This window comes from Rhinolophus hipposideros (assembly GCF_964194185.1).
Source record: "Rhinolophus hipposideros genome assembly, chromosome: 2".
Taxonomy (NCBI): Eukaryota; Metazoa; Chordata; class Mammalia; order Chiroptera; family Rhinolophidae; genus Rhinolophus; species Rhinolophus hipposideros.
In genome coordinates, this window is record NC_138048.1 from 1,888,998 (window position 1) to 1,912,931 (window position 23,934).

Genomic DNA, 23,934 nt, shown 5'->3' on the forward strand with positions numbered 1-23,934 from the left:
ACATATATAATTCATACTGTAGGATGCAATTTAAAAGTGTGAAAGCCACCATTATAGAGATCCAGTTCTTAAGAAATTTTTGGATTAGCTATTAGCCTGGGGTTGAGCTAGGTGGCTTTTGAGGTAAGTATGATATGAGCTTTAGAAGAAGCAAAAAACTAACCATTTTTGGCAATATTACCCAAACCAATATACAGATTCAATGCAATTCACATCAAAATACCAACAGCATTTTTTAAAGAAAAATAATAAAAAATCATCAGATTTATATGGAATCACAAAAGATCCCGAAGAGCCAAAACAATCCTAAGAAAAAAAGAACAAGGCTGGAAGTATCACACTCCCTGACTTCAATTTATACTACAAAGTGACAATAATCAAAACAGCATGGTATGGGCAGAAAAACAGACATACAGACCAAAGGAGTAGAACTGAAAACCCAGACATAAACCCATATAAATACAGACAGATGGGAGTGGCCGGTTAGCTCAGTTGCTTAGAGGGTGGTGCTAGTAACACCAAGGTTGTCAGTTCGATCTCTGCATGGGCCACTGTGAGCTGTGCCCTCCATAAAAAAAAAATATATATATATATATATATATATCAAATTTTTGACAACGGAGCCAAAAATATACAACAGAGAAAAGAGCCTCTTCAATAAGGATGTTGGAAAAATTGAAAAGCCACATGCAAAAGAATGAAACTAGACTGCTATCAATGTGTACCAAAATTGACTAAAAATGTGTTAAAGATCTAAACATAAGACCTGAAACAATAAACAGCATAGAAGTAGAAGAAAATATAAGTTCTAAACTTATGGACCTTGGGTTCAAAGAGGATTTTATGAATTTGACATCAAAGGCAAGGAAAGTAAGAGCTAAAATAAATGAATGGAACTATATCAAACTAAAAGGCTCAGCAAAAGAAACCATCATCAAAACAAAGAAGCAACCTACCAAATGAGAGATTTTTGAAAACAATGCCACTGATAAGGGGCCAATAATATCCAAAATATATAAGGAACTCATACAACTCAACAACAACAAAAAATCCAATTAAAAAATAGGCAGAGAACATGAACAGAAACTTCCCCCAAAAAAACATACAGAAGACCAACAGATATATGAAAAAATGTTAAACTTCACTAGCTAGTAGGGATATGCAAATCAAAACCACAATGAGATACCACCTCGTACCTGTTAGAATGGTTATCATCAACAAGACAAGTAAAAACGTAAACACAAGTATAGGACAGGTTGTGGAGAAAAGGGAACCTTTATACACTACTGGAGGGAATGTAAACTGGTACAGCCGCTATGGAGAAACAGTATGAAGGTTTCTCAACAAAAAATTACGAATAAAATTACCATATGACCCAGCAATCCCTCTTCTGAGTATCTACCCAAAAAATCTGAAAACATTTATCTATAAAGATATGTGTACCCCTGTGTTCACTGCAGGATTATTCACAGTGACCAAGACATGGAAACAACCAAAGTGTCCTTCAATAGATAACTGGATAAAGAAGATGTGGTATATATACACAATGAAATGCTATTCTGCCACAAGAAAAGATGAAATATTGCCATTTGCAACAACATGGATAGATCTTGAGATTATCATGATAAGCAAAGTAAGTCAGACAGAAAAAGTACAGAACCATATGATTTCACTGATATGTGGTATATAAACCGAAAACAACAAAAGAACAAGACAAACAAAGAAACAAAAATGCATAGACATAGACAACAGTTTAAACGGTTCAGAGACTATCAGAGAGTAAGGGGATGGGGGAGAGTAGAAGAAGGGAAGGGGATCAAATACATGGTAATGGAAGGAGAACTGACTCTGGGTGGTAAGCAGACAATGTGATATATAGTTGATATATTGTAGAATGTACACTTGAAACCTAAATAATGTTACTAACCAATGGCACTCCAATAAACTTAATTTGAAAAAAGCGAACTATGTTTTATTTGGCAATTTTTATCACAGGAATTGAAAATATGTCAGGTAATATTGCCTTGTCTAAAATCAGGATAGTTCAAAGATCTAAAATAATTTATGAAACCAAAAAAAAAAATCCTTCTATCCCACCACCGTAACTATCAAAATTATGCTATTTTATGAAAACTACAAGATCGAATTTTTTTCTACTTTAAAGTATAAGCACTGACAAAAACATACTCAGACACTACGTCAACTCCCATCTTCGTCATGTAATATGTTCTTTTATATTGTCTAAACTCGGTTTCAAATAGATCATCATCTTCAGTTTCATCTTCTAAATTGTCTGGAAAAAAATCAGAAAGACAGTGGCTGACAATTATGAATATTCTGTTTTTCCATCTAAAGCTTTAATAAATACATATCAAAGTAGATGCTTATAAGCTATCATAGAACTATGTTCCATTCAATGTTATTAAATTAGAACTATTCTATCCAAAAACACCATATTAAAATACATAGTTTGGAGGAGAGACGTCATCAAAAATGGCGGCGTGGAGTGAGCCTCTGTAAAGCTCCCCTAGAATTTACAACTAATCGAACAATAACTCCACAAAAGACTTCCTACACAGCAGACAGGCAAAACGAAGAGTCTCACCACTGAAATCACCTAAAGGTGGGAGAATCGCACGGGGAAGGGGGGTGCAGTGCAGAGACAGAGCCGGGCGGGCACAGGACGCAGACCTAGATCAGTGCTCCGATCTCGCTGCATCCGGAAATACCGCAGCTGCAGGAGAGGGAAAAACTCGGACTGCTAGGGTTCCGCTTATGGCCCACAGGGCTGAAGGAACAGGACATAACACGGATGAACCCAACGCTCATAGCAGAGACCTCGGAGAAAAGACTGAGGGAAGAAGGCTGAAAACAGTGGTTTAAGCCCTCACTGCCAAGCAGAGAACGGAAGCCTTAGGCACTGAGACTAGCCGCCCCCTCCCTACCCTCCCAAGGCTTGCCCCGCCCCCACCTGCCTGGTGCTAGAAGCGGAACAGTAGCAGTGTCAGATCAAAAGGACAGAATATTTGCTGTTCTGAGAACTGTGGACTGCAGACACAGATTCGCAGCCCAACTAGTTCCGACAAAGGGGAGGGAGCTGTGGAAGCGGGACTGGCTATGGTGGTGGTCGCCACCATTGCTCTGGGCCACCTCTCACAACTCACCCTGCTCCTGTCCCCACCTATCTGGGAGGATCCCTGCAGGAGCAAACAGAACTGCTGAAACATACGGGCTCTGAAACTGGTGCAGGAAGAGCTTTGGCACTTCAAAAGCTCTCCGCATCCTCACAGGGACATGGCGCCCCATGACTCAGGAGAACTGTTAACAGAGGATAAGCCTGTTACCCAGGGAATCGCCCCATTGTGTGAGATGCTGGAATAGTGCAGAGGAAACATAGCACTACTGTGTGAGAGACGGACAAAAAAGGCTGCAGTGGGAGAGAAAATAAAACATTCTCCCAACAAGTACTGGAAAACCAAAGACCTCTTCCTATCAACCTCTTGCAGAAGCCACTCCTGTAGATATCTAGGAAGAAAATAATAAATCAGTAATTGCCATGAATAACCAAGGCAAAAAGACAGCTCAAAAAGAAACTTAAACATATGGAAATATGTGACTTAAATGACAGAGAATTCAAGATTGCATTTCTGAAAAAGCTCAACAAGATGCAAGAAAACACAGAAAGGCAATTTAATAAACTCAGAAACACAATCAGAGAACAACATGAGCATTTTACGAAAGAGATTGAAATTTAAAAAAAAAACCAAATGGAATTTCTGGAGACTAAGAACTCAACAGAAGAAATTAAAAATGAAATAACCAGCTTAGGTAGTAGGGTTGACCAGATGGAGGCAAGAATCAGTGACATCGAAGATAGAAACCTGGAAATTACAGAGATGGAAGAAGAAAGAGACTTGAGACTTAAAAGAAATGAAAGAACTCCGTAGGAACTTCCTGACCCTATCAAAAAAAGAAATTTAAGAATAATGGACATACCAGAAGGAGAAGAAAGAGAGAAGGGAACAGAGAATATACTCAAACAAATTGTTGATAAGAACTTCTCCAACTTGTGGACAAAACTGAATCCTCGAATCCAAGAAGCAAATAGAACACCTAATTACCTCAATCCCAAAAGGCCTTCTCCAAAGCACATTGTATTGATGCTGTCTAAAATCAATGACAAAGAAAGAATCCCCATGGCAACCAGGGAAAAGAAGACGGTAACCTACAAAGGAAAGCCCATTAGATTATCATCAGATTTTTCAGCAGAAACTCTACAAGCCAGGAGGGAGTGGAACCAAATATTCAAACTACTGAAAGAGAGAAATTATGAGCCAAGAATAATATATCCAGCAAAGATACCCTTTAGATATGAAGGAGGAATAAAGACTTTCCCAGTCATACAGAAGCTGAGGGAATTTTCTAACACTACAAGAAATACTAAAGGAGGCTATTCGACCACCATCAACAGGGACAATTTATGGCAACATAAAAAGGGGGAGAGTAAAGGCCTGAACCGGAATATGGGAATGGAGAAAGTAAGCATGCCGAAAAAAATGGAGAAATGAAGAAAATCTAATTTTCTTTTACATAAACCTAAGGGTAACCACTCAAAAAAAATTCCAGAACTGAGATATATACTGTAATAAAAGAATAAACGGAGAATACATCATAGAATATCACTACACAGAAATAACAAACATAAAACAAAAAGACAAAGAAACAATGGAGACACAGCCTTACCAGAAAACTAAATAGAATGACAGGAAACCCTCACGTATCAATAATCACCCCAAATGTAAAAGGACTGAACTCACCAATAAAAAGGCACAGAGTAGCAGATTGGATCAAAAAACTAAACCCAACCATACGCTGTCTCCAAGAGACACATCTCAGCTACAAGGACAAGCATAGACTCAAAGTGAAAGGGTGGAAATTGACACTCCAAGCAAATGGTACCCAGAGAAAATCAGGTGTAGCCATAATGATATCAGACGAAACAAACTTCAGGGTGAAAAAGGTAACAAGAGACAAAGATGGACATTTCATAATGGTAAAGGGACTATACAACAAGAGGACATAACAGTCATCAATATTTATGCCCCCAATCAGGGAGCACCAAAATATACCAAGCAACTACTAACAGAACTAAAGGGAGAAATTGACCAAAACACAGTTATACTAGGGGACTTAAATACATCATTGACAGCTATGGAAAGATCATCCAAACAGAAAATAAATAACGAAATAGCAGCCCTAAATGACACATTACATGAAATGGACAGAATTGATATATATATAGAGCACTTCATCCTAAAACATCAGACTATATATTCTTTTTGAGTATACATGGAACATTCTAAATGGTAGACCATATATTGGGAAATAAAATCAGCCTCAGCATATTTAAGAAGATTGAAATCATTCCAAGCATCTTCTCTGATCACCAGGCTTTGAAATTGGTATCAACTGCAAAAAGAAAGCAGGAAAAAACACAAATACCTGGAGATTAAACAACATACTTTTAAAGAACGACTGGGTCAAAGAAGAAATCAGAGGAGAGATCAAAAGATACAGAGAAACAAATGACAATGAAAATACATCCTACCAAAATTTTTGGGATGCAGCGAAAGCAGTTTTGAGAGGGAAATTTATATCATTACAGGCCTATCTCAAAAAACAAGAAAAATCCCAAATAAATAACCTCATGTTACACCTTAAAGAACTAGGAAAAGAAGAACAAGTGAAACGCAACGTCAGCAGAAGAAAGGAAATAACAAAAATCAGAGCAGAACTAAATGAAATAGAGAACAAAAAGACAATAGAAAAAATTAATGTGACAAAGAACTGGTTCTTTGCAAAGAGGAAAAACTGAGGGTTGTTAGACGGGTGGGGATGTGGGGACAAGGGGACAGGTGAGGGGATTAGAAAACAGTCGGTAACCACAAAATGGCCTCAGGGTTTTTGAAAAATAATTTCGGGAATATAATAACGTTGTAAAGGTTTTGTAGGGTATCTGATGGACACGTGTCCCATTTGGGAGACCACCTCAGGGAAGATGTAGATGCTTGATCAATGTACTGTACACCTGAAGCTGAACAATAATGAATGCCAACTACAATTTTATATATATAATGTGATGGCTCGGTCCGATGTCGGAGGGATAGTGGAAGGGGGGATGGGGGAGGGGGATTCACAGTGTGAGGGATACAAATGATGAACATCTAAGTATTACTTTGTCTTGTGCACCTGAAACTGGTAATAAAATAAATAAATAAATAAATAAATAAATAAATAAATAAATAAATAAAAAGGCTGGTTCTTTGAAAAGATTAACAAAATTGACAAACCCTTGGCTAGACTCACTAAGATAAGAAGAGAGAAGACACTAATTCACAAAATCAGAAATGAAAAAGGGGACGTTATCACAGACACGACAAAAATACAAAGGATCATGCAAGAATACTATGAAGGACTATATGCCACCAAATTCAATAACCTAGAAGAAATGGACAAGTTCTTAGCAACATATAGCCTTCCAAGGCTGAACCATGAAGAACTGGAAAATCTAAACAGACCGATCACCAGTAACGAAGTTGAATCAGTCATCCAAAACCTTCCCAAAAGCAAAAGTCCGGGACCAGATGGCTTCACTAGTGAATTCTATCAAACCTTCAAACAGGATCTAATACCAATCCTGCTCAAATTCTTCCAAAAAATTGAAGAAGAGACAGTACTCCCTAACTCATTTTATGAGGCAAACATTGCCCTGATACCTAAACCTGGTGAGGACAACACAAAAAAAGAAAACTACAGACCCATACCTCTGATGAATACAGATGCAAAATCCTAAACAAAATTCTAGCAAATCGAATACAACAATGCATTAAAAAGATTATTCACCATGACCAAGTGGGGTTCATCCCAGGGGCACATTTGCGGATGGTTCAATATCTGCAAATCCATCAATGTGATATATCACATAAACAAAAAACAGGACAAAAATTATATCAAATTGGTGATGGAAGGAGAACTGACTCTGGGTGGTGAACACACAATGGGATTTATAGACGATGTAATACAGAATTGTACACCTGAAATCTACGTAAATTTACTAACAATTGTCACCCCAATAAATTTAATTTAAAAAAAAAAATTATATCAATTGATGCAGAAAAAGCATTTGACAAGATACAACATCCATTTATGATTAAAACACTTAATAAAATAGGTATAGAAAAAAAGTACCTTAACATAATAAAGGCCATATATGACAAGCCCTCAGCTAATCTCATAATTAATGGTGAAAAACTGAAGCCCTTTGCTCTACGTTCAGGAACACGACAGGGCTGTGCCCTATCGCCTCTGCTTTTCATCACAGTATTGGAAGTCCTTGCAAGAGCAGTTAGGCAAGAGAAAGAAATAAAAGGCATCCAAATTCGGAATGAAGAAGTTAAATTATCACTTTTTGCAGATGACATGATGCTATATGTAGAAAACCCTAAAGACTCCACCAAAAAGCTGTTAGAAACAATCAAGGAATATAGTAAAGTTGCTGGCTAAAAAATCAACGTACAAAAGTCCATTGCATTCCTATATACTAACAATGAAATCTTAGAAAAAGATATACAAAAAACAATTCGTTTTGCCATTGCAGCAAAAAGAATAAAATACCTAGAAATAAACTTAACCAAGGATGTGAAGGACCTATATGCTGAAACTATAAGACATTTTTGAAAGAAACTGAAGATGACACAAAGAAATGAAAAGATTTTTCGTGCTCATGGATTGGAAGAATCAACCTAGTTAAAATGGCCATATTACCCAAAGCAATATACAGATTTAATGCAATCCCCATCAAAATCCCAATGGCATTTTTTAAAGAAATAGAACAAAAAAATCATCAGATTTGTTTGCAACCACAAAAGACCCCAAATAGCCAAAGTAATCTTAAGGAAAAAGAACAATACTGGAGGTATCACACTCCCTGACTTTAGCTTGTACTACAGGGCTACAATAATCAAAACAGCATGGTATTGGCAGAAAAACAGACACATAGACCAAAGGAATAGAATTGAGAACCCAGAAACAAAACCACATAAAGATGGACAGATAATTTTTGACATAGAAGCTAAAAACATGCAATGGAGGAAAGACAGCCTCTTCAATAAATGGTGCTGGGAGAATTGGATAGCCACGTGCAAGAGAATGAAACTGGACTGCTATCTGCCACCATGTACCAAAATTAATTCAAAATGGATCAAAGACTTAAGCATAAGACCTGACACAATAATCTGCATAGAAGAAAACATAGGTACTAAACTTATGGACCTTGGGTTCAAAGAGCATTTTATGAATTTGACTCCAAAGGCAATGGAAGTAAAAGCTAAAATAAACAAATGGGACTATATGAAACTTAAAAGCTTCTGCACAGCAAAAGAAACCATCGACAAAATAAAGAGGCAACCAACTGAATGGGAGAAGATTGTTCCAAAATGTGCCTCCGCCAAGGGGCTAATATCCAAAATATATAAGGAACTCATGAAACTCAACAACAAAAAAACAAACAACCCAATTGAAAAATGGGCAGAGAACCTGAAGAGACATTTCTCCAAAGAGGACATACAAATGGCAAATAGACATATGAAAAAATGCTCAACATCGCTAATCATCAGAGAAATGCAAATGAAAACCACAATGAGATATCACCTCACCCTAGTCAGAATGGCTATCATCAACAAGACAATTAATAACAAGTGTTGGAGAGGCTGTGGAGAAAAAGGAACCCTCATACACTGTTGGTGGAAATGCAGACTGGTGCAGCCGTTATGGAAGGCAGTGTGGAGGTTCCTCAAAAAATTACGAATAGAATTACCATATGACCCAGCAATCCCTCTCTTGGGTATCTAACCAAAAAATCTAAAAACGTTTATACATAAAGATACGTGTGCTCCAATGTTCACTGCAGCTTTGTTTACGGTGGCCAAGACATGAAAACAACTAAAATGTCCTTCAATAGATGAATGGATAAAGAAGTGTGGTATATATACACAATGGAATACTATTCGGCAGTAAGAAAAAATGATACAGGAGCATTGATGACAACATGGATGGATCTTGAGAGTATAATGCTGAGTGAAATAAGTCATACAGAAAAAGCAGAGATTTCACGATTTCACTGAGATGTGGTTTATAAACCAAAACAACAAAAGAACAAGACAAACAAATGAGAAAGAAAAACTCATAGACACAGACAATAGTTTAGTGGTTACCAGAGGGTAAAGGGGGTGGTGGGTGGGAGATGAGGGTAAGCGGGATCAAATATATGGTGATGGAAGGAGAACTGACTCTGGGTGGTGAACACACAATGAGATTTATAGATGATGTAATACAGAATTGTACACCTGAAATCTATGTAATTTTACTAACAAATGTCACCCCAATAAATTTTAAAAAATGTAATTAAAAAAAAAATACATAGTGTGTACTCACCCTTAGAAGTTACGACTTGTACATTTTTATCTAATGCAGCCCAATATATGGAGTTTTCCTGGCCCTATAAAAATTACAAATCAATATAAAATTAATGGGAAGATACATTTCAAAGTAAGACATTTAATGGAGATGTTAAAAATATTAAAAATAAGTGAATGATCCTTAAATGACACACTGTAAAAGTTTACTTTAAAAATAATCCTCAAATATGCGTAAACGTCTTTGGTTTTATATCACTTGTTTTTCTAAAGCTATAAATCTTTATATATAGAACTTAATATTCAGGCCTCTCAAAAACAGGTAATAAGTAATTGTCATCAATATAAAACTAAATTATATTTAATTATATACATGTTCCAAGAAACAACACTTCAAGAATATTTCATTTACTTAGAGAAAAGGACACAATCGATATGAATTCCTTTTGTAATGACCTGTATTGAATTCTGGGATGCTGTTAGCATATTTGTTTATGATGGAATCCAATGATTACAAATATTACGTATTTTCTGTAACTCTGGACCCCATCATTCTTACGACTCTGCTATCTACCCTCCGTGTCTAAATTTTTCTTCCTTGTAACTCATTTCCTCTTCTATAGGTCTTCGATTTTATCCATCCTTCCTACTGCCCATGATTTTCTCCCTTGTGATTTCATCTTTTCTCTCCTCTGTTTTCAGACTAGTGACTCTCATTAGTTCTTCCTACTCCTTTATCCCCATCACTTCCTTTTCATCATCCAAACTAGGTCCTCTGCCAACTTCCTGTGTCTGGGCTATTCATCCAGCTCCTCTGATTTACCAATGTCTCTAATGGTAACCACATATCCCTGGAAGGCTGGTGAAGCTTAAATACTGAGCTGAGGTGGGCAGTGCCAGGAATTACTGAAATGTAAGTTTTGTGAGTATGGGTTCCCAAAATGTTGCAGAGGCTGTTTTCTTAAGAGTGGAATGCACACTGACTGCGGCTAAGTTCCACTGAGAAAAAGATAAGCTATTAAAATGAGCTTACTAGAGAAAATCAAGATAGTCGCCCTTCCTGGAGTAGGAGTCCTAAATAGAATCAGTACAGGAAACTCATGGATTTCATCAGAATCCAATAATTACAGATAAGCTGAAGAAAATTACAGAAGAGGTTAACTTTCCAAGGTAACACACATAACACATTCTTTATAGTTTATTAGAGATGTTTCTACAGGGTACTAGCATATTCTAACTGATTCCATCATTCACTTATTGAGCTCTTAACATTTACTAGATATGATGCTATTAATCAACTCTTAACCTGGTTTATCATTGCCATATATATATACATATGTGGTTTTACATACAAATATATAAACATACATATATATGGTTTTATAGACAAATTATTTCTAGAGAAAAATCACTGATCTTTTTCTAGTTAATGTCTCATAACATTAAATGCTATAAATATCCATATTCTTAAAAGATAACTAATTTCCTGGACTCATATTTAGAAATGTTTTCTATGGTTATTAATAGAATGGAAGAGCAAAAACACCACAATGTTCTTCTTCAGGGTAAAAATAAGAAATTGATTGTTAAAGATTAGATTTAAATGATAGGCTCTAATAGAGAAAAAGAAACCAAAACAATTTTTTAAATGTTCATAGAGAAGAAGAAGAAATGAAAATGAAATGAGGCAGCCCCAAAATCATAAGAAAGAAAATGAGAAACAGGAATATCAGTTTTGTCTTTACAGCTAAAAAAATGAAAGGACGCCAAAAAAAATGGACACCTTTGATTTTTTCTTTTCCCTGTAGTTCTTGGCCTCTTCTGCTGCAACACCTGCTGCTTCATTGAGGTACTTGTTACCAACTTTGCTTTCAAACCACTTTAGGTCCACAAAAACTTCACTGAAATGCTCCCGATCAAACTGTACAGAAAAGTTTAAATTCATTTAAAAATAATTTAAGTATGTCTAGAAGAATACAAACCAAAGTTTTAACAGGGACTAATTCTGGGGCACAGGAAGTCAGTCAGAGAACGTAACTCTTTTTAGGCATATGGGGACCTCATCTACTACTCTGAAAATTAAAAATAAAAAGCAAATAAAAATAAAAATTTAGGTGAAATTATTTATACAGATTGACCAATAGGATTATAATTACAAAAAAATTTTCTTCTGGTATTATGTAATTGGTTACTGACCATTTATAGCTACTGAGACAGGAAAACACAAACTTTTGGTTACTTACATTTGATAACTTCACAAGGTATTTCTCAAATCGAGGTAAGTTGAGATGCCCACTTTCATTAATATAACCTAAAAGGAACAAAATCTCCATTTGTACTAAAAGCTGACATTGTCTTTTCTAAACAATTCTACAAAATTCTTTTTATAAAATGTTGAAGGCCGGATCGGTGGCTCAGATGGTTGGAGCGCTGAGCTCCTAACGTCGAGGTCGCTGGTTCGATTCCCACATGGGCCAGTGAGCTGCGTCCTCTACAGCTAAGATTGTGAACAACGGCTCTCCCTAGAGCTGGGCTGCTGAGAGCAGCCAGAGGTCGGCGTGAGCTGCTATGCTGCCATGTGCTGCCAGGAGCAGCTGGTGGTCTGCGTGAGTGGCTGGCAGCCAGCATGAGCGGCTGTGGGCTGCTGTGTGCTGCCATGGGCTACCGTGTGACGCCTGAGCAGCCGGTGGCCAGAGTGCGTGGCCGGCAGTCTGCAAGAGCTGCCGTGAGCTGCAGTGAGCAGCTGACCGACGACCGGTGACCAACTGCCACAACCGGCAGGAGTGCAAGGCTCATAATACCAGCATGGGCCAGGGAGCTGTGTCCTACATAACTAGACTGAGAAACAACGGCTTGAACCGGGAGTTGGGGGTTTGGGGGGTGGGAGGCGGAAGAAGGGGGGAAAAAAGTTGAATGTTGACATTCTACTAATCAATGAAAACACTCAGTGTTGGACTATATAACTGGCCCTAGTTTCTATGAACTTGATGTTACTATAACATACAATAAGTAAAAACTGAAGCTAAATATAAGAAACTCCAGGTTCACATAATAATAATCCTCCCACATTTCCAATATCTGGTAACTATTAATTAAATTAAATATGTTCTAGAATCTATTAGGATCATTCCTTCGATATGTTACCTTGAAAAGAAAAGGACTAATATCCTCCTATTCTGTTGTGTTACTCAGAATCACCACTGTTTGTCAATTTCCTATTTTAATTGAAAAAAATTTCCTTCATATTAAATACTATAACTACCCATTCAGAAAAATTAAATTTCTATGCTTAAATATGAAAGGAGCTAAATGAAACTAACAACTTCTACTGACTTTTTTAAACAATTAAAGGCAAAGATTATTTAGCTATCAGTAAATGTGACTGTATAACTCTGGTCATTTTCTTTGCTTGTGAATTATTGAAAACTATAACCTCAGAGCTTCTGCCTTAGTCCAAAAGAAACCACCAGTTTTTTCCTACTTTAGTTGTGCATGCAATAATCTAATAAACTGAGTGCCATTTTCAGAGTTAGTTGACTGCTAAGTTAAAGTAGCCTCAAATGAATATTAAACTCTTCTTACCCCCAAGTTCTGGCAGGATGGTAATATATGTTCCATAAAGAAGAGGCAGTGCATCATGGTTAATGTGTAAATGAGGTAGATGAGGGATAAAATCATTGCCAACAAGAAATCCCATCAAAATCCAATCATCTATTATTCTTTCAATGTCATATTTAAATGTTATCTTGTCCTGCAGTAAAATGGAGGAGAAAGTCAAGTCCTGTGGAAATTTCTTCATACACATCTTTGGTCCACAGCCGTATTAATACTCACTTTTAATACTGAAAACTCATAGTCAATATATTCTCTCATTAAAGATAAGTGTAGAAGGTGAAATGTGGTTTCTTCTGGTGCACATACCCTGTAATTAGTCAGATGATCAACAGAGAGTTAATTATACTTTTATGGTTTAAGTTTAAAACTGTAGCAAAGCTTAAAATAAAACTTATCATTAGGAGATAATTAATTCTTGTAATCAAGGCATGTAATTTATGTGAAAGCTGCAGGGTAATGTAAAAATAAAAATATAACTAATTATAATTCATATAACATAAATTTAAAAATAATTGGTTTACATCATGCTTTCTGTGGAAGGATTCTCAGAAGTAAAAAAGTCTGAGTAATACATGACAGATATAAGAAACTGGTGGGATCTGGCCCAATTTAAGGCTGTCCACCAGCAGAAAGCATAGAGATAACTGAGTCGACACTTTTATATCTACTGCAGTATAGTCCAAGATTTCAGTGGTGAGGTACTATCACTAATTCCTCTTATCTTTCCCTGGCATGTTAGAGGGGTCTATATTTCTGGCTGTTAGCCTGTACTCTAAGTTTAACTACAAGTAAGAATGTAAGCTAACAATAGCATATTCAAAGGATTATACAACACGAGCAAGTGGGATTTATCCCAGGAATGCAAGGATGTTTCAACATAAGAAAAAAAAATTGGTGTAATGCACCAAATTAGTAAACAAAGGAAAAAATGTCACACAATTATTTAGCAGAAAAAGCATGTCAAAATTCAACACCGTTTCATGATAAAAACACTGAGCAAAGTAGGAATAGAGAGGATCTTCCTTAATATGAGAAAGGAAATTTATCAAGCACCCTGAGCAAACATCATACTCAATGGTGAAAGAATGAAAGCTTTCTAAGATTGCGAACAAGACAAGGATGCCCACTGTCACTTCAGCTATTCAACATTATACCGGAAGTCCTAACCAGGGCACTTAAACAAGAAAACAAATAAAAAGCATCCAAATTGCGCTTCCAGGATGGTGGAGTAGGTAAACACTGTACTTCCCTCCTCTAATAACTGCATTAAAATTACAACTAAACTACAGAACAACCATTGTCGAGAATCTCCTAAAGTGCAGCTAAACAGAAGTCCTACACCTAAGGATATAAAGGAGAAGCCACCTCGAGACTGGTTGGTTAGAGGGGCCGAGACCGGAATAGGTTGCTCCCACACCAATATGTGGCAAGTGAGAATAGGGAGGGATAATTTGGCTGCAGAGGTCCTGTCTAAGAAGTGAAGGGTCCTAGCCCCAGACCAGGTTCCCCAGCCCAGGGTGCCAGTGCCAGGAAGAGAAGTCCCTAGAACTTCTGACTGTGAAAACCAGTGAAGATTGTGGCTGAGTGAGACGGAGGGCTACAGGAACCTCAGGTGGTCCTCTTAAAGGACCTATGTACGGAATTACTTGCTGGTGGACTTACTCACTCTGTGCTGCAGCAGTGGAAAAAGAGCTCAAAAGGCACCCGGGTCATACAGGGAGAAAATGAATAGTCTGGCTTCAGAGTGAGGGCTGGAGGGACAGCTTTCTCCCAGAGAGAAATGTTGGCACAGGCCATTGTTCCTTTGAGCCCTCCCAGCACCCAGCCTGCACGTGCAGGTGGGCACTGTGTCTAAATCTCCATTTTCTTAACTACCCCCACTTCACCCTGCCCTAATGATTCCAAAACCCCACCCCACCCACCCAACTTGCTGGCTCACCTGCAAGCCACTTCCCGTGGCTGTTCCATACAAACGGCCTGTCTTGGGTCATGCTGCGATCTTTCCTAAAATCTCTCGAAGATTCACAAAACCCAAACAAGCAGCATCTGGCCTTTGGTGTGCCCCTTACCTCTTGCTCAGCAGCTCCAAGCCTAGAACTAGCAGCAACTGCCCTAATTTCACTGCTTAGCCTCTCCCAAGCACCTCTAAGCCCAACACAAGTGGCAACCATCTGCAGATCACTTTGTAGCTCATACCAAGTGGCCTGGGGCAGGGCACAGGCAGTAGCTGACCTTGGCCTACACCAGAGTACCTCCCAAAAGGCCCCAGAACCAACACATCCAGTGGCCAATTTCAGACCACACCAGAGCACCACCTAACCACCTCTATAAACAATACACCCACAAGCAGACAAAACAGGCACCAGAGCCCTGCTAAAGTGAATCCAGATCTTTAGGGTCAGTCCCTGCACAACAGCTCCTCCACTGTAGTCAAAGTCAGTCCTCACAGCCAATCAGCCTGAGGGTCAATCCCTCCCATTAACGTGCAAACAGCAACCAAGGCTCAATTACAACAGGAAGACATACATAACCCACACAACAGACAAACCTGGAGCACCTGGCTCAGGTGATGAGGGAGACCGTGCCACTGGGCCCCAGGACACTAACAACATAAAGTCACTCTACTAAGACTGGAAGACTTAGCAGCCCTACTTAATACATAGAAATAAATACAGGGAGGCAGTCAAAATGGGGAGACAAAGAAACATGTCTCAAATGAAAGAACAGAACAAAGCTCCAGAAAATGAACTAAAAACAAAATGGAGACAAGCAATCTCCTAGAGGCAGAGTTCCAAATACTGGTTATAAGGATGCTCAATGACCTCAGGGAGAACTTCATCAAAGAGATAGAAAACATAAAAATGGAGATAGAAAACATAAAAAAGAATCAGTCGGAAATAAAGACTAGAATAACTGAAATGAAGAATACATTAGAGGGAATCAACAGTAGTTCAGAAGATGCAGAGGATTGAATCAGTGATTTAGGAGATAAGTAGTAAACACCCAAACAGAACAACAAAAAGAAAAGAGAATCCAAAAAAATTAGGGTAGTTTAAGGGGCATCTGGGACAACATCAAGTTTACCAACATTCACACAATAGGCGTACCAATAGGAGAAGAGAGAGAGAGCAAGAGATTGAGAAACTATTTGAAGAAATAATGACTGAAAACTTCCCTACCCTGGTGAAGGAAATAGACATACAAGTCCAGGAAGCAAGAGAGTCCAAACAAGATGAACTCAAAGAGGCCCACACCAAGATACATTATATTTAAAATACCAAAGCTTAAAGACAAAAAGCAAGAGAAAAGCAGTTAATTACCTACAAGGGAGCTCCCATAAGACTATCAGCTGATTTCTCAACAGCAACTTTGCAGGCCAGAAGAGATTGGCATGAGATACTCAGTGATGGATAAGTGATGACCTACAACCAAGACTACTCTACCCAGCAAAGCTATCATTTAGAATTAAAAGACAGATAAAGAGCTTCTCAGATAAGAACCAAACCAGTATTACAAGAAATGTTAAAGGGAATTCTTTAAGAAGAAGAAGAAGAAAAAAAATAAAAAATATGAATAACTAAACGGCAATAACTACATATCTATCAACAATTATTTTAAATGTAAATGGATTCGATGCTCCAATCAAAAGACACAGGGTGGATAAAAGATAAGAAAACAAAAATCCTTATTCATGCTGCCTACAAGAGACTCACTTCAGATCGAAAGACACAGAGACTGAAAGTAAAGGGCTGGAAAAAGATATTTCAGGAAAATGGAAACAACAACAGAACACATGGGGTAGCAATACTTATACGAGATAAAACAGACTTTAAAACAAAGGCTATAACAAGAAACAAAGAAGGACCCCATAATCCCACTTCTGGGTATTTATCCAAAGAAACCCAATACACTACTTTAGAGGGACATGTGCATCTATATGTTCGTGGTAGCATTGTTTACAAAAACCAAGGTATGGAGGCAGCCTGGGTGCCCATCAATGGAAGAATGGATCAGGAAGAGGTGGTATATATATATATGTATACAATGGAACATTACTCAGTCATTAAAAGAATGAAGTCTTGCCCTCTGCAACAACATGGATGGATCTATAAGGTACTGTGTTGACTGGAGTAAGTCAGACAGAGCAAGACAAATGCCGTGTGATTTCACTTATCTGTGGAATCCAAAGAACAAAATAAACAGAAACAAGCTCATAGATACAGAGAACACACTGATATTGCCAGATGGGAGGAGGGTTGGTGGGATGGTTGAATAAGGGAAAGGGATTAAAAAGTACAAATTGGTAGTTACAAAATAGTCATAGGGATGTAAAGTATAGCATAAGGAATACAGTCAATAATATTGTAATACGTATGGTGTCAGGTGGGTACTAGACTTATGGGGAGGATCACTTCATTAGTTACATAAATGTCTAATCATTATATTGTATACCTAAAACTGATATAATATTGCATGTCAACTGTCATTGAAAAATAAAAAAAAATTATTTTAAAGAAAAAGCACCCAAATTGGAAAAGAAGTAAAAGTATCTCTATTTACAGATGACATGATTCCATATGTGTATATATAAAATTCCACAGAATCTATAAGAAAGCTACTAAAGCTAAAAAAATGAATTCAGCATAGCCACAGATCAACACACAAAAATCAATTGTGTTTTATACACTAGCAACAAAGAACCTAAAGATAAAATTAAGAAACAATTATATTTATAATGCTACCCAAAAGAATAAAACACTTAGTAATAAACTTGACCAAAGAGGCAAAAGAAAATAAAAAAGAGGCAAGAAACCAAACTCACATATAGATAGAACAGATTGATGGTTCCCAGGGGTGGGGAAAGAGGGTCGGTAAAATGGGTGAAGGTGGTCAAAAGGTACAAATTCCAGTTGTAAGTTACATAAGTCCTGGGGATGTAATGAACATCATGGTGACTATACAACTTTTTTAGTTTTTAAATGAAAGGGGGGAAAAAAGGTGGCAAAAGACTTGTACATTAAAATTATAAAACACTGCAGAAAGAATTAAAGAAGACATCCTGTGTTAATGGATTGGAAGACTTAATTTCAAAATGTAAATACTATACAAAGGGATCTGTTATCTCTATCAAAATCCCAAGGATATTTTTTTTTACAAAAAAAAAAAAATCTATCCTAAAAACAGTTAATCTCAGGAGACCCTTAACAGCCAAATAATCCTGAAAAAGAAGAACAAAGTTGGAGGTCCCGCCCTTCCTGATTTCAAAACTTACGAGATACGATCAAATAACCTGGTGAATGTTTAAATTTAAAAAAATTATTGTACACCTGAAATCTATGTAATTTTACTAACAAATGTCACCCCAGTAAATTAAAAATAAAATAATTGCAAAAATCACACAAAAAAAATTATTACAGTAAAGGACACATTGCCATTAATCCCCTTCAAAATACTCCTCCTCACTTTGAGTACACTTATCCAGTGGCAGAAAGTTCTTGCCACTTTCTGAAGCAGTTCTGGAAGTCCTCTTTCATGAGTATCTTTAGTTGCGCTGTTGTGGTTGCTTGATGTTCTGAATCATTTTGACTTTGGAGAAGAGCCAAAAGTCGCACAGTGCCAGATGCAGTGAGTAAGACAGATAAAGACACACCATAATGTTTTTATTTGACAGAAATTGCCATACCAGAAGCGATGTGTGACACGGAGCTTTTCTGTTGTGATCACAAAAAATATGATGAATGCTGCTGCCAGGTGCTATCCAATGGAAAGGCAGGGATCTTTAATACAGTAAGTGGCACGACGAAACTTAGTAATAATATGTGACAAGTTTCAACTTGTTTGGTGCTGTCAGTCAGGTGTGAGCTATGGCAGCAAGAAGATGTGTTTTAAAGTGTGCTGTAAATCATTCTCCATCATGACAATGCTCCATGTCACACATCGCTTCTGGTACAACAATTTGTGTCAAATAAAAACATTATGGTGTGTCCTCATCCACCTTATTCACCGGACCTGGCACTGTGCGACTTCTGGCTTTTACCCAAAGTCAAAATGGTTTAGGAAATCGAGGAAAACACGACAGAGCAACTAAAGACACTCAGGAAAGAGGATTTCCAGAACTGCTTCAGAAAGTAGGAAGAACAATGGGATAAGTGCATTTGAAGCAAGGGGGAATATTTTGAGGGGGGTTAATGGCAATGTGTCTTTTACTGCAATGATTTTTTTTAATTTAAACACTCACCATATTGCTTGATCACACATTGTACTATAAAGCTACAATAATGAAAATACTGTGGAACTTACATAATGACAGACATACAGACCAACAGAATAGACTACAGAGCCCAGAAATAAACCCTTGCACATATGGTCAAGTAATTTTCAACTAGAGTGCCAAGACCACTCAACAGAGAAAAGATAATCTTTTCAACAAATGGTGAGAATACTGGATATCCACGTGCAAAAGAATGAAGTTGGACCCTTACCTTACACTATATACAAAAATTAACTCAACATGGATCAAACACCTAAATGCAAGAGCTAAAACTATAAATGTTAGAATAAAATGGGAAAAAGCTTTATGACATTAGATTTGGCAATGATTTCATGAACATTACACTTAAATTACAGGAAACAAGAAAAAATAGATCAGACTTCACCACAATTAAAAATTTTGTGCATGAAATATTATCAACAGTGAAAGAGCAACCCACAGAATGGAAGAGAATATTTACAGATCATATATTTGTTTAGGGATTACTATTTTTAATTTAATTTCTTTTTTTCTTCAACATATATGCAGTATGATTTACCTTTGTGTCTTTTTGCCACCAAACCGAACCTCTTCTCTTAAAAGAGAGAAATGTGCCTCGTGACTTGTTAATCCAAGCATAATCTGTTGAAAAATGATTAAGAAATGTTTCTATTCTCATTTTATAGTATCAGGTTCTCAAAAGCAATCAAATAAAAATCATTTCTATATTAAGAATATGATTATTTAAAGGAAAGGCAGCAATTTATTGGCACAGTAAATATACAGATATCAAAATAAGATCCATTTATAGTATGAATGGGGTTAAGTGGATGCACTTTGCTAAGAAAAAAAATGTTTACCTTAGACACTCACATGACTTTTACAACTATCACTCTGCCCCACAACAAAAAATTCTAGAAAACCGTCTCTTTTTACCTGCGATGGGTGAATGGGTAAGAAATTAGAAGCAGCAGCTTATCCAATACCGTGTTTCCCCGAAAATAAGACCTAGCCGGACAACCATGCGGCTCTAATGCGTCTTTTGGATACAAAACCCGGTCTTATTTTACTATAAGATCAGGTATAATATAATATAATATTAATATAATATAATATAATATAATATAATATAATATAATATAATATATAATATAATGCATAATATATAATACTGGGTCTTATATTAATTTTTGCTCCAAAAGATGCATTAGAGCTGATTGTTCGGCTAGGTCATATTTTCAGGGAAACACGGTAGAAGAAAGTAGGACTCTTCTGGAGGCCAGGATATCTCTCATATGTAAAAACTCAGAAAAAGCTGGAAAAGAGCATTTTCAGTTAATCTTCTCACTTGGTATTCTAATACCCAAAGTAAATTAATCTAGTAAGATATATCAACCAATTGCAATGTATATTGTTTATTTTATTTCAGTACCGATTCAAATAAAACAAATTGAAACACTTATGAAGCATTCAGGGAAATGAGAATACTAAATGGTTATATATTAAACAGTGACTGTTAATTTTCGTTTTATGTGGAATAACTGAGTTGTGTGTTTGTCTTTTTAATAACACTCTCCTTTAGAGAAACATAAAATATTTATAGTTTAAATGACACAATGTCTGGGATATGTTTCAAGAATCCAGAGCAGTAAGAGAAAGGAGACAGATGGTTAGGGATAGAGGTGAAAATTATTTAAGGTGTATGAAGGACATGAGTTGGTTCATTACTTTTGTTTATGTTTGAAATTTTTCATAATAAAAAATTAAACCAAATCTAGTGAAGTTATTTCGGTCATGGAGTTATCAAATCAGGTGGTATTCAAAGTCATGTATTAAACTTGAGGGTAAAAAGGGCCCTCTACCTTACCCTCGGCAGATTATTTATAGTATTAGGGCCAGTCAGGTGTGAACAGTAATCACAGAAACCTAGTGACCATAACATATGGCAAAATAGCTCATTTTCCAATTGTTTTCGAAATGGCAGAAGTGCAATCATTATTACGTCTCCAACATTTGTTTCCACAGCCAGAAAGCGTCTTATACAAAATTAACTATCTTAAATATTTAACTACAACAGCATAAGGTTATAATAACAACAAATATTACACTTACCAAATCAGCATCTAAACCATAAAGACAGTGTCTGGTGTTGGGATCATGATCTGGTTTTGCTTTCTCAGATCTGATAAATTCCATGATTTTATGCTCTCCTTCTCCAGGAGTCTAAATACAATTTAAAAACAATAAAAAATTATATATATATGTATATGTGTGTACATATACATATACATATATATATGTTAATATGATATGTATCAGAATACCAAATTTAAAAAAACCTCTTTAAATAAAAAAAGATAATAACCTCATGGCCTGAGAAGTAGATGGTAACTCCTTGCCACGACTTGTCTGTAGAAATTTTCATATTTACAAAATACTTCAGATGTTCATGTAATCTGGCCATGAATTCAGTCCCTATAAATAAAAAGTTTGACACAGTTAATCTGTGAGCGATATAAAAGTAGTGAGTTCCCAGTGATAACATGCAGTTGGATCTGGGTGCCCAGGGTTAGCTGGGTGTGAGATCACAAGTCAAAAGCTCTCGTGCTTCTCTAGAAAGGCATGTAAATGTTGTGCCTTTCCCTAGCACACATCACAACTGTTTCTAATTTCACTGGTTACCCTAAAATGAAATTTATGTCACATAGGGAAATTCAGGGAAAACTACTATTGCCACAGGACTATGCTTCAAATATTTTCTTTTTTCTTCCTTTCTTTTTTTTTTTTAATTTTTTTTATTGGGGAACAGTGTGTTTTTCCAGGACCCATTAGCTCCAAGTCACGTCATTGTTTTCAATCTAGTTGTGGAAGGCGCAGCATTCATCGCCATGTGAGAATTGAACCGGCAACCTTGGTTTTATGAGCACTGCGCTCTAACCAATTGAGCCAACCAGTCGCCTGCTTCAAATATTTTCCTACAAGGCAGAGTTACAACTATCTAATAAACCTCAATTTTCTATTTTCTATGCTGGAGTCTGAAGTTTTTTTTCAGGCATGTAATTTCAATCAGATTGCCCATAACAACAACAACAAAGGCAACTATCATTATTATTACTGTTAACCTGGAAAAATTATTATTAATCTAGAAACTGATTATGTTTATGAAAAGCCCAGATGGTCAACAGTCAAGGCAATGCAGTCTTAAAACACAATCAGGCTAAAACTGATTGTGACAACAATGCTTACTTATTAAACCAAGCATTGTGTGATCAGGGCACTTTAAAAGAAAATTATCCAAGTTAGTAAGGAATACAACAAAAAGTCAGATTTTAACATTTTTTTTTTCCAAATGTTATAATAATGTTAAAGCTCTAGGACATACAAAGTATGTTGCTGCATAAAAAAATTAAACTTATAATATTGATAAGTCTATTTATCCATAAAGTCACAGGAATCTTAACTGCCTTTGAGACGCAGAGCAGTAAGCACTGTGGACTAGGAGAATACAGTAAGTTCTAATAGCTACATGCATTTGGGTGAGCCACAAGCTCCCTGAGTCAGATTTCATACAAATAGTGACAGGAGCAGAACAGATCTTGTAAGCTCATTTCAGGTTTGGAATTCTGTGCATGTAGGAGAGTTCTGTCTATGGCTCCTCTTATCAACATCTGTAAATCCCTAGAGCAGGTCTTCATAGGAGCACTTATGACCAAGATGACCAAACCATCTCATGAGGAGACACAACTGGAAAAATAAAGCAAATGGAATCCTAGGGACAAAATAAATAGCGGCTAAAAAAGAAAAATATTTACAGTTTAAAATTCTCAGAATTTACCTGGTGTAATACAGTTGGAATCAAATCTGGCCTCTGAAGGAAGAATTTCTCCTTTTTCTATTGCCTTTTTTATTTTGTCTTCTGCCTCTTTTGCTGACCTTAAATGTTAAGGGAAAGAATATCTTAAACTTTCTGGAAAAAATAGTGATCTTTACATAAAGTAAACTGTTATTTACGTGTTTTTATAACTAAAATACTAATTCATCAATTTTTTTCTTTTTTTTACATTTTGAGATATTCTGTAAATGGTAGTTGAATACATTTTTGTTGAGGATAGTTTTAAATTTCCAGAAAAGTTGCAAAGGTTCAAAACATAATATAAGTTTTCAAATAATTATCATTGGTAAAAATGAGCCTCAGAATTGTTTGTTTTTATTTATTTAAAGAATTGAGTTTTTTTTTTCAGAAAAGGACTATAGAAATAGAACATTATCACAGCATAAAATTGACAGAACATTACAAATATATACTATAAAGTAATTCCTTTATCACAAGAATACAGCAAATTGATTCTAGAAACAAGCTAAAAGTATAGCATTAAGCATTCATTATATATACACTTAATAACGTCAAACAAGTATATTAAAGTGATTTCTAAGAATATTAAATTATAAAATTGTAACATATATCTGGGTTTCCTCAGAAAAATGCAAAATGAAAGCTTATTGACATTAATGGCATCAACTGGTAAAACCATCTTTTTTGCAGCAATAGGATTTACTAGGAAGAACCCAAGTTTCAGAGTCAGATGGGCGTAAGTT

The 23,934-nt window shown here is 36.4% G+C and overlaps 1 protein-coding gene across 4 annotated transcripts in view; it reads right to left on the reverse strand.

Moving 5' to 3' along the window:
* Positions 1-23,934, reverse strand: part of XRN1 (5'-3' exoribonuclease 1) — a 167,377-nt gene that overhangs the window by 121,394 nt on the left and 22,049 nt on the right. For all 4 annotated transcript variants that reach the window (XR_013995211.1, XM_081077718.1, XM_081077720.1 and 1 more), the window contains exons 3-12: positions 23,174-23,271; positions 21,704-21,813; positions 21,451-21,561; positions 19,898-19,980; positions 13,308-13,395; positions 13,056-13,224; positions 11,717-11,784; positions 11,257-11,394; positions 9,493-9,556; positions 2,188-2,293 (exon numbers count right to left, since the gene is read on the reverse strand). Coding sequence is in view for 3 of the 4 variants with exons in the window: in XM_081077718.1 (XP_080933844.1) it covers positions 2,188-2,293; positions 9,493-9,556; positions 11,257-11,394; positions 11,717-11,784; positions 13,056-13,224; positions 13,308-13,395; positions 19,898-19,980; positions 21,451-21,561; positions 21,704-21,813; positions 23,174-23,271 (1,035 nt within the window). In the remaining variant the exon portion in view is untranslated. The remainder of the gene's footprint in view (positions 1-2,187; positions 2,294-9,492; positions 9,557-11,256; positions 11,395-11,716; positions 11,785-13,055; positions 13,225-13,307; positions 13,396-19,897; positions 19,981-21,450; positions 21,562-21,703; positions 21,814-23,173; positions 23,272-23,934) is intronic.